We start from the raw sequence: 15,676 nt of genomic DNA on the forward strand, positions 1-15,676 counted from the left end.
ACTATACCCATGATAAACAACGGAAAACTTTCTTCTTTAGGGTTAGGCTGTTTGTGTAATGATGCAGTATAGCACTGCTGACAGACAGCTCTCGTTAAACCCCTTAAGTGAAAGCCGTCATACTTTAAACCTCAAAATTCCATTCCTAAAAATCATAACTAGCAGTCAACTTAAAATAGCCATAACTTTAATGTTCAAGCTATGGACAAAATAAACAGTTCTGGAAAGGGCTTGAACCCAGCTTTCATATGGTATCAAAACCTTAACAAAAGGTCAAATTTCACCATGTGTTGGATTTTCCTAGATCACATTACGTATGTACATATATGTGTATGTATTTATAGTTACATAATAAATATACACTGTACACACACACATTGTATGTAAACAAACTTTTATTTTGAATTGATTAATCGTGACTAATTGTTTTGCAGCTCTAGCTGGACCAATTATCGCTAGGCACTCAAATTGCTTTACATTGTGAGGGGGGTTTTCTCATTGACCACCAGTGTGCAGCACCCACCTGTTTGATGAGACGACAGCCATAGTGCACCAAAAATGGCCACCATACACCAGCTTATTGGTGGAGAGGAGACAGAGTGATAAAGCCAATCAGTAGATATGGGGATGATTAGGAGGCCGTGATGGTTACAGGCCATTGGGCGATTTTAGCCAGATTGTCAAGGTCACACCTTTACTCTTTTCGGAAGACATCCTGGGATTTCCAGGACTCCCATCCAGGTACTAATCCTACAGGGTTGCAGGGTTATATGGCTGCTTTATAATGTCACTCTCTCGTGAACGTGTATATGTTTAGCGGAAACCCTAGATTACGGTTTATTAAGTTAGATAAATATAGATATTTTTCTTACACAAACACATCGCTTTGCTCCAGAAGGCCTTTATTAACCCTCCGGAGCCATGTGGAGTACTTTTTATGATGGAAAGATGCACTTTTTTGGATTTCAAAATCTCAACAGCCATTCACTGTCATTATAAAACTTGGAAGAGCCAGGACAATTTTAAATATAACTCTTCTTGTATTCGTCTGAAAGAAAAAAAAGTGGAAGAAAGATGGCTTGAGGGTGAGTAAAGGGGTAATTTTCATTTTTGGGTGAACTATCCCTTGAAACAAATCAAACGAGATTTTAAAAACTCTGTATGAAAAGTTCTAGATATTAGGAACAGACCATAATTAAGTAATTACCTCCATATAATATTCCTCTTAAACTTCATGAGAGTAATAGTAATGTCTGATTTGTGAAAGAATCATTCTTTTGAGTTCAACGTATTCATTGATTCAGTTCACAGAACCAGTCTGAATAATTCATTCACAATCTGACTGATCTGTTTCAATGATCCAGGCTAAAATTATAAGTGGACTTCAGGGAAAAATATAATCGTAAAAAATGGTACGTAACTGCTGTCTTCAGATAATTTGTGAGCGTGTGTGCGCATGGGAAGGAAAAGACACTCCTGTAAAGACCTTAATGGAGATGTTTCTCCGACTGAGACATGTCATTTTATTAATGACTGTGGTCTCCACTCTTTACAGACTGCTGAAGGGCTCTTTATTCAGAGCCCTTGACTTAATGAGTAGAGGTGTGTGTGTGAGAGAGCGAACATCCACTCATTCAGGTGTAGTGTAGTCCTATTAAAACGGAAGGTATAGAGAGGAGTTGGGACAGCTCTTTTAGTCATTACATGATTATGAGGAGTTTCACTCGGCCGAAATGAAAGTGTCTTCACAAAGGACAACTGCAGCACAATCATAATGAGAAAATAATGAAAAAAACGACCATCATCATCAGACCCCCAATACCAAAGCAAATGACTTTCATAAAAATCAATATTCAGCCCTCACAGGCAGGTTTTATTAAAATCAATTTTTTAAATTCCAGTGTTTAAGAGAAAAAAAAAAGCGTATAAATGATACTCTGTGCAGGGCGGTGCGTCTATGCGTGGATTTATAGTTTGGTGAGGGGTGGGTTCAGGGCTGAGGATTTGAACGGTGGCCAGTGGCCTGTCAGAATCATAATGGGCGTCCTTGGGGCGGCAGAAGTATTGGCAGAGCAAATATTAAACCCGCCGAAGAAGAGCACTGCGGTCAGCGCATATTTATTCTGCTCTCTCTTTCACTCTCCTGTTTGTCCCTCCTTCAGTATTTTCACTAAAAATCTTTGCACAGTTGAAAATGAATGTGCTTGTGAAGCTGGTTTGAGTCTGGCCTGCAACCATTTTCCAATTTTCAAATCATACAATCCAATGTAAAGTACACACTGTGGAATGCCAGCTGGTTATGGAAGTGTTGCATTGTTGGAAATGCACCACTCTTCTTTTACCGTGCTACTAGCCTATTATTCAACTGATGCACAGCTTCTGACCTGATTGTTTGCCCTCATAATGTTGTGACATGCTGTCAGTCTTTAGAGCAAGCAGTAAATTTCAGCAGGGCGTCACGTCTGGAACAATCAATGTCAAAAACCTGAATGACAGTGTGTAGAAGTGAAAGACTTGGAAACGCATCCTGCTTTCCTGTCTTTCAATCTCTCTCATTTGGAAGTAGCTTAAAGGGAGTAGCTTTTTTTCTGTCATACTTTTATTCAGCATATTTAACATTGATCAAAATTGACAGTAAAGACATTTGTAATGTTACAAAATATTTCTTTTTCAAATAAATGCTGTACTGTTGACTTTTTTTTTTTAATTTTTTTTTAATAAAAATGCCTTGAAAAAATGAATAATGGTGTCCACAAAAATATTAAGCAACACAACTGTTTTCAACATTGATAGCAATCAATAAAATCAGCATATGATATGATTTCTGAAAGATTGTGATGCTGAAGTTTGAAATACTGGCTGTTGAAAATTCAGCTTTGCCATCACAGAAATAAAATATAGGTGCAAGCAGTGATTACCAGGGTTCAAGTGCTTAAGCATATAAGGAAAAAGACATTGCAAATTATTTAGCAAGGCTATACCCACCTAAATCAATTCTTTGAAGCATTTTTGGCTAATCCAGGTCATTTACCATAGAAATACAGTGTTTTGAGTCCTTTTTAACTGTTATAGTGCCAGGTGTGGTCCAGTCTTCTTAAAACTTGCCACGTCGACGCCAGTAGCACTGTAGGTGACCCGAATTTGAGTCCCGGCTCGTGGACCTTTCCCGATCCCACCCCTCTTCTCTCTCCCACTTTGCTTTCTGTCCATCTACACTGTCCTATCCAAATAAAGGCATTAAACGCCAAAAAATAAATCTTAAAAAAATAATAATGATAAAAAAAACTTCACCTGTCTCATGTGCTCACCAGGGTTTTTGTGAAGTTTTGAGTGTTCCTATAGGCTTTATAGGATTCTGGGTAAATTTACCCAGAATATATACATACATATGTATATGTTGTATACAGTGGCCGATTTTTTTTCAAATTTCTCTTCGACCTTTGGGGCTGTGAGTTGAACAGGCCCACAGAGTTTCGTTCCGATCGGCCTCCGTTAACCTTGTCTAACAGGTGTTCAAACTTCGGCTGCCATGTTTTTTTGAGATGCGCAGATGTCCTTATAGACACTTGTGGCACTTTGGGCCAAGACCATGCACAGTGATTTTCATGTTGAAAGGACAAATGGTTGTGCAGTTATAGCCATTTTTAATGTTAAAAGTCTTGTTGAGCATAGGAGACTTGAGGAGCAATGAACGATTGGATAAGATATTGAAGTCTTAAAGAATTAGTAGCATAGACTTCCTGTTTAATTCTTGGTGTCAGAGACTTTCAGTTTTCATCTACTTTCCAGAAGTATTAAAAAAAGGGTTAGAAGATGGACTTCACTCTGAAATCTACAGTTGATATTGTGTTTGTGCTGCAGCCGCAGGTCTCCAGTGGGCATGTCGGTGGTACCACAGAGGAACAGCAGCTCTACTGGGCCAAAGGAACAGGCTTTGGGACAGGCTCCACTGCATCAGGCTGGGACGTTGAACAGGCTTTGACCAAACAACGTCTGGAGGAGGAGCACGTTACCTGCCTCCTACAGGTGTGTGTGTGTATCAAAATAATACAAATGACATTTAGATTTAATGTCTGTTTGGATATGTGATGTACGTTCTCTGTCTTTGTCAGGTTTTGGCGAGCTACATCAACCCATCAGGCTGCGTGGGATCTGGTGAGACCCTCTCAGGAGAGGTCAGAGGTCACAGCAGCTCACTGCTGCCATCTGTCCTGCAAGAACTGCTCAGCCAGTCCTGTCTCATCCCCGCCATGTCTTCATACTTGCGCAACGACTCAGGTAGGACACGTGCGCTGCTCGTGCTCTGTGCTTTACTGTTTGCAAAATGAAACCAAACACAGGTGGTTATAGATGATATGGTGTATCATTTGCAGAAAAATGTGTTATATGTTCCACCTTATGCCTTATTGTGTATAGAGACAGCAGGTGGAGCCCCTGTCTCTTCTGAGTGGTCTCTCTATCTCTCTTTGCCTTTGTCAACCATGTTTTTGTTCTCAGGCATTCACCCATTTGATCATTCCCATGTTGTTTTGGAAGAATTCTTTTGCTACATAAAAAGAGTTAATAAGAATAACAAAAGCACAATCAGAGTATAATTGAAGTAGCTTCCATGAGTCTATACTTTGTCTGAGAAGCAGACTGAAATTTATATCACTCAGTCACTTTTCTATGCATGTTTGTGAGAGAAGCAGAAATGTTTGATTCCAGACCAAATTAGTCTTTTAAAACAAATCTGTTTTGAATCTTGTGATCCATTTCACAAAACTGTATGAAACTTTCATAAATCAAACAGATTAGTTTCCTGAGTTTATTTCACTGACTCTGTTATCTAGACGCACACTTAAAGGGAAAGTACACCCAAAAATGACAATTTTGTCATTAATTACTCACCCTCATGTCATTCCAAGCCAACAATACCTTCGTCCATCTTCAGAACACAAATTAAGATGTTTATGATGAAATCCGAGAGCTTTCTGACCCTGCACAGACAGCAACACTGACACGTTCAAGGCCAAGAAAGGTAGTAAGGAAAGTCAAAATATTGCCTGTAGTATGTCAGTTAATATGAACTAATAAAACTCATGTTTCCTTTGTATTAATAGCCATGAACAAACACTGCTTTGTTGGTTTAGAGAACCAGAAAATAGTGTTCTGTGTGTGTGTGTGTGTGTGTGTGTGCTGTGGATGTTTATTTCTCTCCGGCTTAATTAAATAAGCGCCGATAAAACGATGAGTGTAGTAATTAGCTTCAGATATCAGCTGGAGGTTTCAACTCTACATTGGCATGGTGTGTGTGACTCAAATCAACGAGAACACCACACACACATACACACACTCACACACAAACGCTCTTTCTAAACACACTCAACCAGCAGGGGGAGCAGCAGTTGGTCAATCTCGTGAACAGCCGAGCCAATAAAAGATTGAGAGAGACACCCACACCGTGTTAAAGAGTGTGTGTTTTGTGCCCTGAGATCCTTAGCTGTCTCTGTGGCAGTGAAACAGGAAATGAGCGCCTCCGATCACCCCTGCTGTAATAACGCCCCATCCACCTGATGAACAGGAGGGAGAAGAGATGAGAAGAGATGGACTACTGCTTCCAAAAAGCATTAAGAAACAGCCAAGGGGCAAATAACAAAGAGTACAAGATTACAGTGTAGAGCACTTTGTGTATATGGACAGCCACAAGCACTTATTTTCATTGAGGATGTGAGGTCTGTTCCAGCTTACACAGGTTACAGCGGTCTGTCCAAACTCTCATTGTCTTTCGCTCCCCATCCGGCACGTTCATTTAACACCTTCTCTCAAAGATTATTATGCTCCTTCCTTTCTCTCTCCCCCCCAGAGGGGTCATCAAACTCGCTGCTTCTCTCGACTCCATCACCTCTTCTGCATATTTTTATGTAACCTGGTAATCTGATGGTAATACTATTGATGAATACTGCTGATAATTCTTTTTTGCATTGATACTTGGTTGAAATTCAAGAACTATGATTTATAAGAAGATTTAGAGGTGAGAATTGGATGGCACCATAACAATCTGGGGGGCAGAGGTGTTTTGAGGTGTTGTAATTGTGTGAAATGGACCCTTTACACTTGGGAACTAGACAACAACAAATAAGAAAAAAATAGAAACTTATAAGAACCATATAAGAAAACTGTATTTGTGACCCTGGACCACAAAACCCGTCGTAAGTAACACGGCAATAGCCAACAACACATTGTATGGGTCAAAATTATTGATTTTTATTTTATGCCAAAAATCATTAGGATGTTAAGTAGAGATCATGTTCAATGAAATTTTGTAAATTTCCTACCGTAAATATATTAAAACTTAATTTTTGTTTAGTAATATGCATTACGAACTTAATTTGGACAACTTTAAAGGCAGCTTTCTCAAGATTATTTTGCACCCTCAGATTCCAGATTTTCAAATATTGTCTTATCCTAACAAACCATACATCAATGGAAAGCTTATTCATTCATCTTTCAGATGGTGTATAAATTTCAATTAAAAAACCTGTGGTCCAGGGTCACTTTTAAGAAAAAGCATCTTACAGTAGACAGAAAAGAAGGTACCAAATTTGGTGTCTCTCTCTCTCTCAACTATGTGAAGGCAATATTGAAAGGCAATTAAAAAAAAAATAATAATAAAATTCAAACTTGTATTCAGCAAGGATCCGTTAAATTGATCGAAAGCACCATTTGTAATTTGTAATGACTCGTGTTTTAAATAAATGCTGTTATTTTAAACCGATTCTTTAAAAAAATTACCTTTTCTAGCATCTAACGCTCACTTAAATATATAACACTAATAATTTAATAACATTAGTAAAAGTAAAAAGCTGTTTTTACGTTGACTTTCTGATTTGATCGGGAAAGGTCCTCAAGCTGGGATTTGAACTCGGGACACCCATAGCACAATGGCGCTATATGTCGGTACACTTGCCCACAAGGCTGTCATCGCTGATTATTGATTTTTGTTGTTAGTGTTTTTTTTATTTGTTTGTTTGTTTTAATCTAGATAAACTAGTATAGCATTGGATAATAAAATAAAAATATTAGCCAAAATCTTACTGTTGGTGCATTTTTATTATGTATCCATTCATTTAGAATGCTAGCTGTTTTATTTAGTGATAAATAAAACTAGAAAATCGTAATTTATCAGTATTTTTATGTTCCAAACACCAAGCGTTTGTGTTAATGCAGGTCTGTAGAACATGTAGTTGCTCTCTATGTTGTGTTTATTTCCGTTTATTTCATAGTCCCTTGAAAGCTGTTTTCATTAGAGGGATATCACACTCGCCTACACACGGCACCCCTGACATATGCTGTAAAGCTCGTGTAATGTTCGCTTGTATGAAACAGTGCTGACGTGGTGCAGTCATTAAGTAGGGCAGGTTTTTGAGGTGCTAAAGTCTTTTCCCTGAGTGTAAATAGAAATCATCACTATGTTCTCTCGTTCAACTCTTCTCCCACCCCCTCAATATGACTCCCTGTTCACTCCATCTCTTTATTTATCTAGTGATCTGCCCACTGAGACATTTTAAGGCATCGTTGGTGTGCTTTTGAAGTGAAGGCTTTTGAAAAAAGTACGCACTTTAATTATGCCACCTCGCTTTAGCGAAATTCAAAGGAGCTGTTGATTATATCCTTGCAGAGAAGCAAATGCATTGAGATGCACCCCGAAATAAATTCAAGATGCTGGGCGAAACAAGAGAAATGTTGGTATTGTGTGAGTGTATTTTTATGCTTACTATAATATTGAAATTGTTTGAGTGGTATCCTAGAGGTTTGGTTAGAGCTCCTGTACAAAATGAGGTAAAGGTAAGGTTTTTTTTTTTCAATCTGCATCTCTGTTGATATATTGGCCTGTGGAGAGCAGATATGCGAGTAAAGCAGTTGTGATTCATATGTCTTTGACCACCGTGTCACGTGTAAACCTCACGTGGGCGGCTTATACTGGACTGTTGACCCCAGGAAACACACACATCCCCCCTGCATTACGCCTGCAAGCTGTATCTGAACTGAATCATAAGTTTCTTATTCATACGTGTGTGTCAGGAGGCCATGTCCATCAAAATGCTGGAAGTGCAGTATTTATGTTGGTCTGGGGTTTGATAAGCTCTTAGGATTGGCAAAGGAGGCTAGACTGGGTGTTTCTTGAAGGTGTGGAGAGTTTAAATTAATCTTGAGGAAGGGTTACACAGAGTTTAGACTTGGTATAGAGGGTTTGCTCTTCTCTAAGTGTGTTTACATGTACATATGTAATGTTTTGTAGTCAAGCTACAGTCTTTATCCTTCTGTCCAATGCCCAGTTGAATATTTAAAGAAGTAAATACGAGTCACCTCAGTCTTGACTGCAAATGAGCTTTTACAGTGTATGCTAACATACGACCTGACCTCAGAACTGGTTTAAAGGGTTTACGCCAATCTGAAAGCTGGTGTAAAGTGTTCACACTGTTCTGAGTGCAGGTAGAGACGTTTTCCTCTGGTTTGAGAGCTGGTTTACACAGAGCTGTTGTAGTGGGGATTTGTATTTGATGATAAGCCCTGCAGGTACATGCTGATTTACAGCGCAGGCCTTTATTACAGCAGTGCCCTGTGGCTTTGGAATTTATTGAGGGACCTGAGACTAAACGTAAAGCCCTGCTAACATTTCCGCAGGCAGATTTTGCGGAGCACATTTCAGTGTGACGTATCGCACCACACTCAGAGGGCAAACTAACTCACTCACACAGAAACACAACCCTTTTCTTGCAAAAAAAGAAAATCAATCACATGCACACATTTAGTTGGTGTGTTTGAGTTGGAGGCTGTTCAGAGCACAATCTGAAGCCTCATTCGCACACATGAAGCTCCCATCAACCATTTCTACCACTCTCCATCACATGTGACAGGAAACTGACCTCTGCGTTGTCAAAACGGCTTAAAAATACCTCCGTCACTGGTGGGACAGAGTAGCAAATAGCAAAGCTTAGTTCCCATCTCTGCCTCAAAGCCCTTCCCTCATCGCCCCTTTGCCTTTTCACAACTGTTTGTTATTTAACCTGCCTGTATTTACGGTGCGCTGAGCTCTACTCGCACTCACCCAAATGCATGACTCACACCCATAGACGTGCTGGACAGCACATACATGATTGGTCAGCTCAAGACCATTTGATACAGCTAAAGGTTTTTTTACACATGGACGTCATTCACAACATCCCGATCCATAGAATATCATTTTATTGATTAGATTCTCTATGGCACAGTACATCTAGTATGTAATCATGTATCAATACAAAAGCGAATTCCTTTGCACAGAAACAACGTGTCTGACACTGCACTCAAATCAGACGGAAAACACACACACACACACACACACACACACACATATTTGTCTGTTTATCTTCCCGCCACCAGTCAGGAGGAACTGTAGTGAAAAAGTGTCCAAATGTCACCGAACTGCCTGCTCCCACAAGGTCCAGCATTTCGAAGATGCTGATGGGTCTTGGAGTGTCTCATTCTCTCAAGTTCTTAATAGAAAAATATTTCAGAATTCCAATTTTTCCATTTTATTGCGGAACTCTTTCTATTGGTGGATAAGTTCGCTTGCACTATGATGTTCTTGTGTTGGACCACAAGTCTCTTTCTGCGTTCGTGTGTCCGGCATTGCTTGATGTATTTCCCACCACTGGGGAAACTCAAGGTCTCTTGGCCCATGACCACGTCCTGAAAGGCTACAAATCTGGTGTATCCAAGAATCGCTCTTTGTATGTCCAAAAATCGTGTTGAGATACATATATCCGTAAGGGGTCAGAGGTCAAGAGCGAGTGTCACTCCCCCTGTCCCGAGTGTCATCTTCTTGTACGCTCTTCTCTGCAAGATGTCAACCCTTCTGTCATATCTCCGTCGGACCCCGCCCCTCACCTGCTCCACCTGCTCTCAACCCGCTTGGATCCTCCTTCTCACAGAGTGGTGTAGATGTAAACAAACACGATGACGAAGAGGTTCAGGAAGGTGCCAATGATCCCTAGCAGGGCCAAGATAGACTCCTCTCGCTCCTCTTTACCCTCTTGTGCACGGACCTCCTCTATACTGACGGTGGTCGTCCCCATTCTGACCCCCCCACCTCAGTCTCCAGGGTGCTTATCTGTGGAGAAACAGCAGAGCAGTGTGAGATTGACAATCAACAAGCTTCATTTTGGCCCAGACGCCCGTTACGTTCTTCTGACGGCCACCAGAAGCGCTCATCCAGAGGGTAAGATTTCCCTCTCTGCTGCGAGTGTGGCGTAATGAACACAAAAGAGGATGTCTCCCCCCACCTCTGTGATGGATTTCCCCCTCAGAAAATGATATTTCCCTGCGGAGCTGCTACAACAGGGCGACTCTTGGCAGCTGAGATGATTTACTGTACGTTTAAAGCTTCTCACTTGCTGTTCGCCTCTGTCACGCACGCTAAACGATTTCTCTTTTCTCATCCCGTCTCCATATTCATTGGAAGCATATACATCTAGGTTCCTACAGCTAGGTACAAGAACATCAACCTCGATAAGCAGCCTGGGGCCAAACGTACAGCTCGGCGAAGTGGAGAATAAAGCAGGTGCACGGGCTGACTGACACAAATGGAAGAACATAGAAAGTACAGCAAGAAAACGGGGAGTCTTACCCTACGGCGTGGGAGATCTGGGGGAAGATCCAGCATGCTGTGGGCTCACCACAGGAGAGGCATATCTGGGCTGGCAGCAACATGAGGGCCAGCTGGCCAAGCGTCCAACGTCCCCGATAACGTAAAGGAAGAGAAAAGAGAAATTGAGAGGTGGAGAGAGTGAAAGAGAGAGGAAGAGTAGGTCTACAACAGCATCTCCTTGAGCCGTGTGCGTTACGCAGACAACAATCTCAGTCCCCAACGTCCCTCCCCTTCGCTCTCTCCCTCTCACTCTTTCTCTCTCTCTCTCTCTCTCTCTCTCTCTCTCCTCCCTCTAGCTTTCTCTCGCTCTTTCTGTGTCAGTATTCCAGCCTCCTTATGTATCACCAGCCCTTCCTTTTGTTCCACGCTCATTCAGTTATTCTTTAATTCTTCTCTGCGTTGTTTATTTTTTTATATTCTTTGCTCGAGCGCCTCACACCTTTCATTCAAGAGACGCTTGGAGAAATCCGCTCCCTGCTATCCTTCCCCCCTCCCTCTTTCTTGTTCTTCTCCTTTTACTTCAAAAAAAAAAAAATCGTCTCGGTCTCCCCTCCCTCTCGCTGTCACACACACTCATTCCCCGCTCTGTCACTCTTGTCTATCTGACCCTTTTAGCATCTGAAAGCGGGGTGTCTCAGCATTTGTAACAAATACCGGCCCCCACCTTCTCTCCTTCGCGATTTCTTCTCCTTTCGCGCTCCTCTTTTTCCGTGGGTGTAGAAGTGCTACAGATGCGCGCAAACTCCTCCGGATGCTCGGGAGATGGGTGACCTGCGGCTGTGAGCTCTCCGCCCTGCCGTTCTCTGTCCGTAGCCGATGGCAGTCGTGTGGTTATAGGTCCCGTCTCGGAGCCTGAAAGCGGCGTGCATTGCATAACCAAGCAGAGCGACTGGTAACCGCGGAAACAGAGCGAGCGAGGGAGATCGGGAGGGTGGGCGGCGAGGAGGCTCACACGTCAAATGTCTTTATTGCCAAGAACAATGTAGAGCTACTCGGAGATGAGGAGAAGGATCCAAATGGAGAGGAGGTGTGGGATGGTGGCCTGAATTTATATTTAGGGTATGAAAGATCATAAATGTACACGAAACCATCGTGAAGTCTCCTGTCTTTGATTATCGATGATCCCAAACTGTTTTTCAGGCTTTTTTGATTATTTATCCTTCTTATAGCTTATACATACACATGTGACCCTGGACCACAAAACCAGTCATAAGGGTCCATTTTTTGCAATTTGAACATTTTCATGTATGGTTTGTTAGGATATTTGGCAGAGATTTGAAAACTATTTGAAAATCTGGAATCTGAAGGTGCAAAAAAAAATCTAAAAAAAGTTACGTCGAAAGTTACGTTTTGATACATTTGCGGTAGGAAATGTACAAAATGTCTTGATGGAACATGATCTTTACTTAATATCCTAATGATTTTTGGCATAAAAGAAAAATCGACAATTTTGACCCATACAATGTATTGTTGGCTATTGCTACAAATATACCCGTGCTACATCCGACCGGTTTTGTGGTCCAGGGTCACATTTTTTCTGTTTTTATTGGTAGTGATTGCCGAGCATAGGCAGGAAATGATGAAAAGATTGGGGCTGAAAGGGTCAGTAATTTTGCGAGCTGGATATGAACTTTTAATGGCTACATGAACACTAAGGCCTAATGTTTCAGAACTTGTCTGCTAAGAGGCCAGTTTTTTTTTTTTAAGGAGGAAGTACAGCAATTTCCTCAAACTTTTTTTGATTTTACACACTAAAAATCCTTGAATGCATTTTTTTTTTCACTTTCTAAGTAGGAAGAGCTTAAGAAAAAGTAGAAAAAATATTGCCAGTTCGGCAGATGAAATAGATTCAAGGTAAAATCTAGGACTGTGAGTCTTAATATTTTATGCTGCGTTATGTTTTTAAAGGGAACCCCAGGTATTAAGACTTGTATGGCTTAATATAGCATAGTATAAAAACCTTAAAAGGGTACTAGTATAACATAGTAGAAAACAATTCCACATCATTTTATACATATTTATTTTGCCATTATTTCGATGATGTGAAATGGTTGCACTCGGTAAGCTACTGCCACTACCTGATGTGATGCAACATTGTGCGGCTTTTGTTTGTAATTTCCAGTTGAAGGGAAACGAGAGAATCGATGCAAGTCTTTACTGCTTTCCTAGTAGTAAGAAGAGGAGAAAAGAATGGGAAGATACCTGTGGTCTTCAGAAAGTTTTATTCGTCCACTTCTTTGTTCTCTTCACTGTAGTCCTGATGCCTTTGAGGCTTTTAGTAGACCACAGCTACTGAAAGAGCTTACAAATGGCAGAGACAAGAAGCCCTAGATGCCATCCTGGCAGGATGCAAACATGCCAATGCTTGTCATGGCACCGCGGCCACTGAAGGAGTTTCTCAACACAGATTTCACTTGATATCCAGGGGTGTTTTGACTCCTTGTGAGGAAAAATCAATGGTACGCCATTTGGTTTATGCCTATGCTTATATCCATCGCCACCTGTAAGCTGTGATATTTTGCCGATTACTCAACATGGGCAAAATGCACTCGATTTTATTCAGATCGAATACTCGAATAGACTCTAGGAATCATTGCAGCTCTACACCATTAGCTTACCGAATGTAACCATTTGATGTCAGTGAAATAATGGCAACCAAATTTTTTAGATAACTTAAGTCTTTCGTGGCTTTTCTACTTCATATTTCAGAAAGAGAGATCATTTGTGTTATATTAAGCCTTACAAGTCTTAATACCTGGGGTTGCCTTTAAGGATTTTAGATATTACTGTGAAACATGTCAGAAGACTAAATAAACAACTCATTAATAAGTCATTATTGTGAAGAAGATGCAAGAACATCTTTCGTAGGACAGTTTAGAAGATGATCACATGCATATTTAAAATTAGATTCATCCCTGAACTTTTGATCATGGGCCCCTCACTGTAAATAAATGTCTTTTTAAGTGGCCTTTAATGCTGACAGCTTTGGAGCTGAAGTGTGAAGTTCGAGGAAAAAAAAAAAAAAAGGCATCTTGTTTTCTTGTAATCCTCGTCTACTTGGAACCCAAACGCAAGCTACCGTGAACACCGTGTGTCTCCGCACACTGACTCACACTGACCCTTGAGGAGTATGATTCTTGTTTTCTTACTCACCATCAGTGGAAATAAAATACAACACAACCTCCCCTCCTCCTCTTTCTCCTCCTTGTGTGCTTCTGACTGTGCGTTTTACGATTCTCCATCCTGCTCTTTGCCCTTATCTGTTTTCCTGTCCATTGGTGAGTGTTAATAAACTATCAACCTCATTGTCCACATTAACATTTTAATGGATGGGGGCAGAATAGAGGATCTGTATACACTCCTTCCCTGCTACATCTAGTCCGATAAAATCATATATCAGTGTTATGTGCTACATAAATAAGTTGGTTTACTTCTAGTAGCCTTTGGACCTCAGCAAAGCCAGATCAATTATTTACTGTTTCAATCTGAAATAATCCTGACCTCTGGGCAGGCGCACAATTACGGGAGGTCAATAAAAGGCTTTACCTTTAGGCAAAACTGAGCGCTCTGAGAGGATGTAATCTTGAAACAGAATGTGCAACCCAGTTTACTTCTGTAATGTAATTTTTGTGAGTGAAGAAGGTATTTAAAGAGGAAAAAATGGAAGATTGTAATTTTATTTATGTCACTGGGAATTGATTGAATCTTGAAAAGTGGGCATCACAAAGCAAACAGGATCTAGGTGGCTGAAGGGAAGGGGTTAAGAATTTTTTTTGTTTGTTTTTTCTTTGAAGTAACATGTACAAGAAGTTTTGAGTCTTTCTTAATATTTTTCCAAATATTTTATTTTATTTTTTATTTTATTTTATTGAATTGTTTTTTTTTTATTTCTGCAATAGAACTTCATTGTCAATCCTGATGCTTCCAGAGGTGCAGTGTGTGTTATTGACACATTTTTGGTTATGAGATTCCATAACCAAAAATGAATGATTATGAACTTTATCTTTATTTCCTTTAGTCATTTTCAGCGTGATTATCTGAGAGCATGTTTCATGCCAGGAAACATCTCTCTCTCTCTCTTTCTCTCTCTCTCTCTCTCTCTTTTGTTCTGTCTCTATAGCTGTCTCGGCACATTTCAGTCACCATAATGTGCAGAAATTATTGCAGAGGCCAATTAAATGAAATTATCATGTGGGTGAATTCCCTCGGTCCTGGGTTCCCAGCGCCGTGCCAGAACATTTAAAACGGATCAGACTGAACCCGGCGGGTTAGAAGGCATGAAGAAAGAGGCAGGATTTTTTTTTTCCCCCCATCTACTCTAAGTGGGAGTTCCTTGTCAATGAGCTGTTGTTTATATTCATTTATTTGTTTGTAATTTTCTCTCTCTGGAGCTGTGGATCATATAATCATCAACTGACAGCCGGTGGTGGGCGATTATGGAGCGATCTCATTACTGTACATGTGTGACCATAATATAACGAAGTTCTGCTGACTCAAAGATCTGCTTGTGTTCTAATATTGATCTTCTATTAGTATCTGATTGAAATTGCTTAAAACAGACCGCTGCCTTTAACCTCTGGTATATTTCTGGACAGAGGTTAATATGAGGATTATGAGATTTCGAATTTGTAATCATTCAGAAACATTTGTAAAGTCATTCATACATAATTCTTTACATTCATACATTTTAATGCAACCAGCCAGTTTCCGCTCCCCAGTTGGGGGGTAGGGAGAAAGCAACTTTTTATCTTAGAAAGCAACTGTTTATCTTAGAATTCTGATGCAATGGCGATTTTATATATCGATGCAAAATATAAACTCAAATTGCGAGTTATAAAGTATGTTGCGGCAATTGCAAGAAATTAAGTCAGAATTCGCAATTCTGACTTTTTGCAGTTGCGAGTTTGTATCTCGCAATTCTGATTCTTTTCTCGCTTTTGCTAGTTTATATCACAAGACTGACTTTCTCACAATTATGAGTTTATATCACAATTTTGACTTTTC

The 15,676-nt window shown here is 40.4% G+C and overlaps 1 protein-coding gene across 6 annotated transcripts in view; it reads left to right on the forward strand.

Moving 5' to 3' along the window:
* birc6 (baculoviral IAP repeat containing 6) overlaps window positions 1-15,676 on the forward strand; it is a 112,468-nt gene that overhangs the window by 66,591 nt on the left and 30,201 nt on the right. For all 6 annotated transcript variants that reach the window (XM_051134261.1, XM_051134266.1, XM_051134262.1 and 3 more), the window contains exons 64-65: window positions 3,862-4,026; window positions 4,113-4,278. In XM_051134261.1, coding sequence (XP_050990218.1) covers window positions 3,862-4,026; window positions 4,113-4,278 — 331 coding nt within the window. The remainder of the gene's footprint in view (window positions 1-3,861; window positions 4,027-4,112; window positions 4,279-15,676) is intronic.

Source organism: Labeo rohita, chromosome 17 (assembly GCF_022985175.1).
Source record: "Labeo rohita strain BAU-BD-2019 chromosome 17, IGBB_LRoh.1.0, whole genome shotgun sequence".
In the NCBI taxonomy this organism is placed as follows: Eukaryota; Metazoa; Chordata; class Actinopteri; order Cypriniformes; family Cyprinidae; genus Labeo; species Labeo rohita.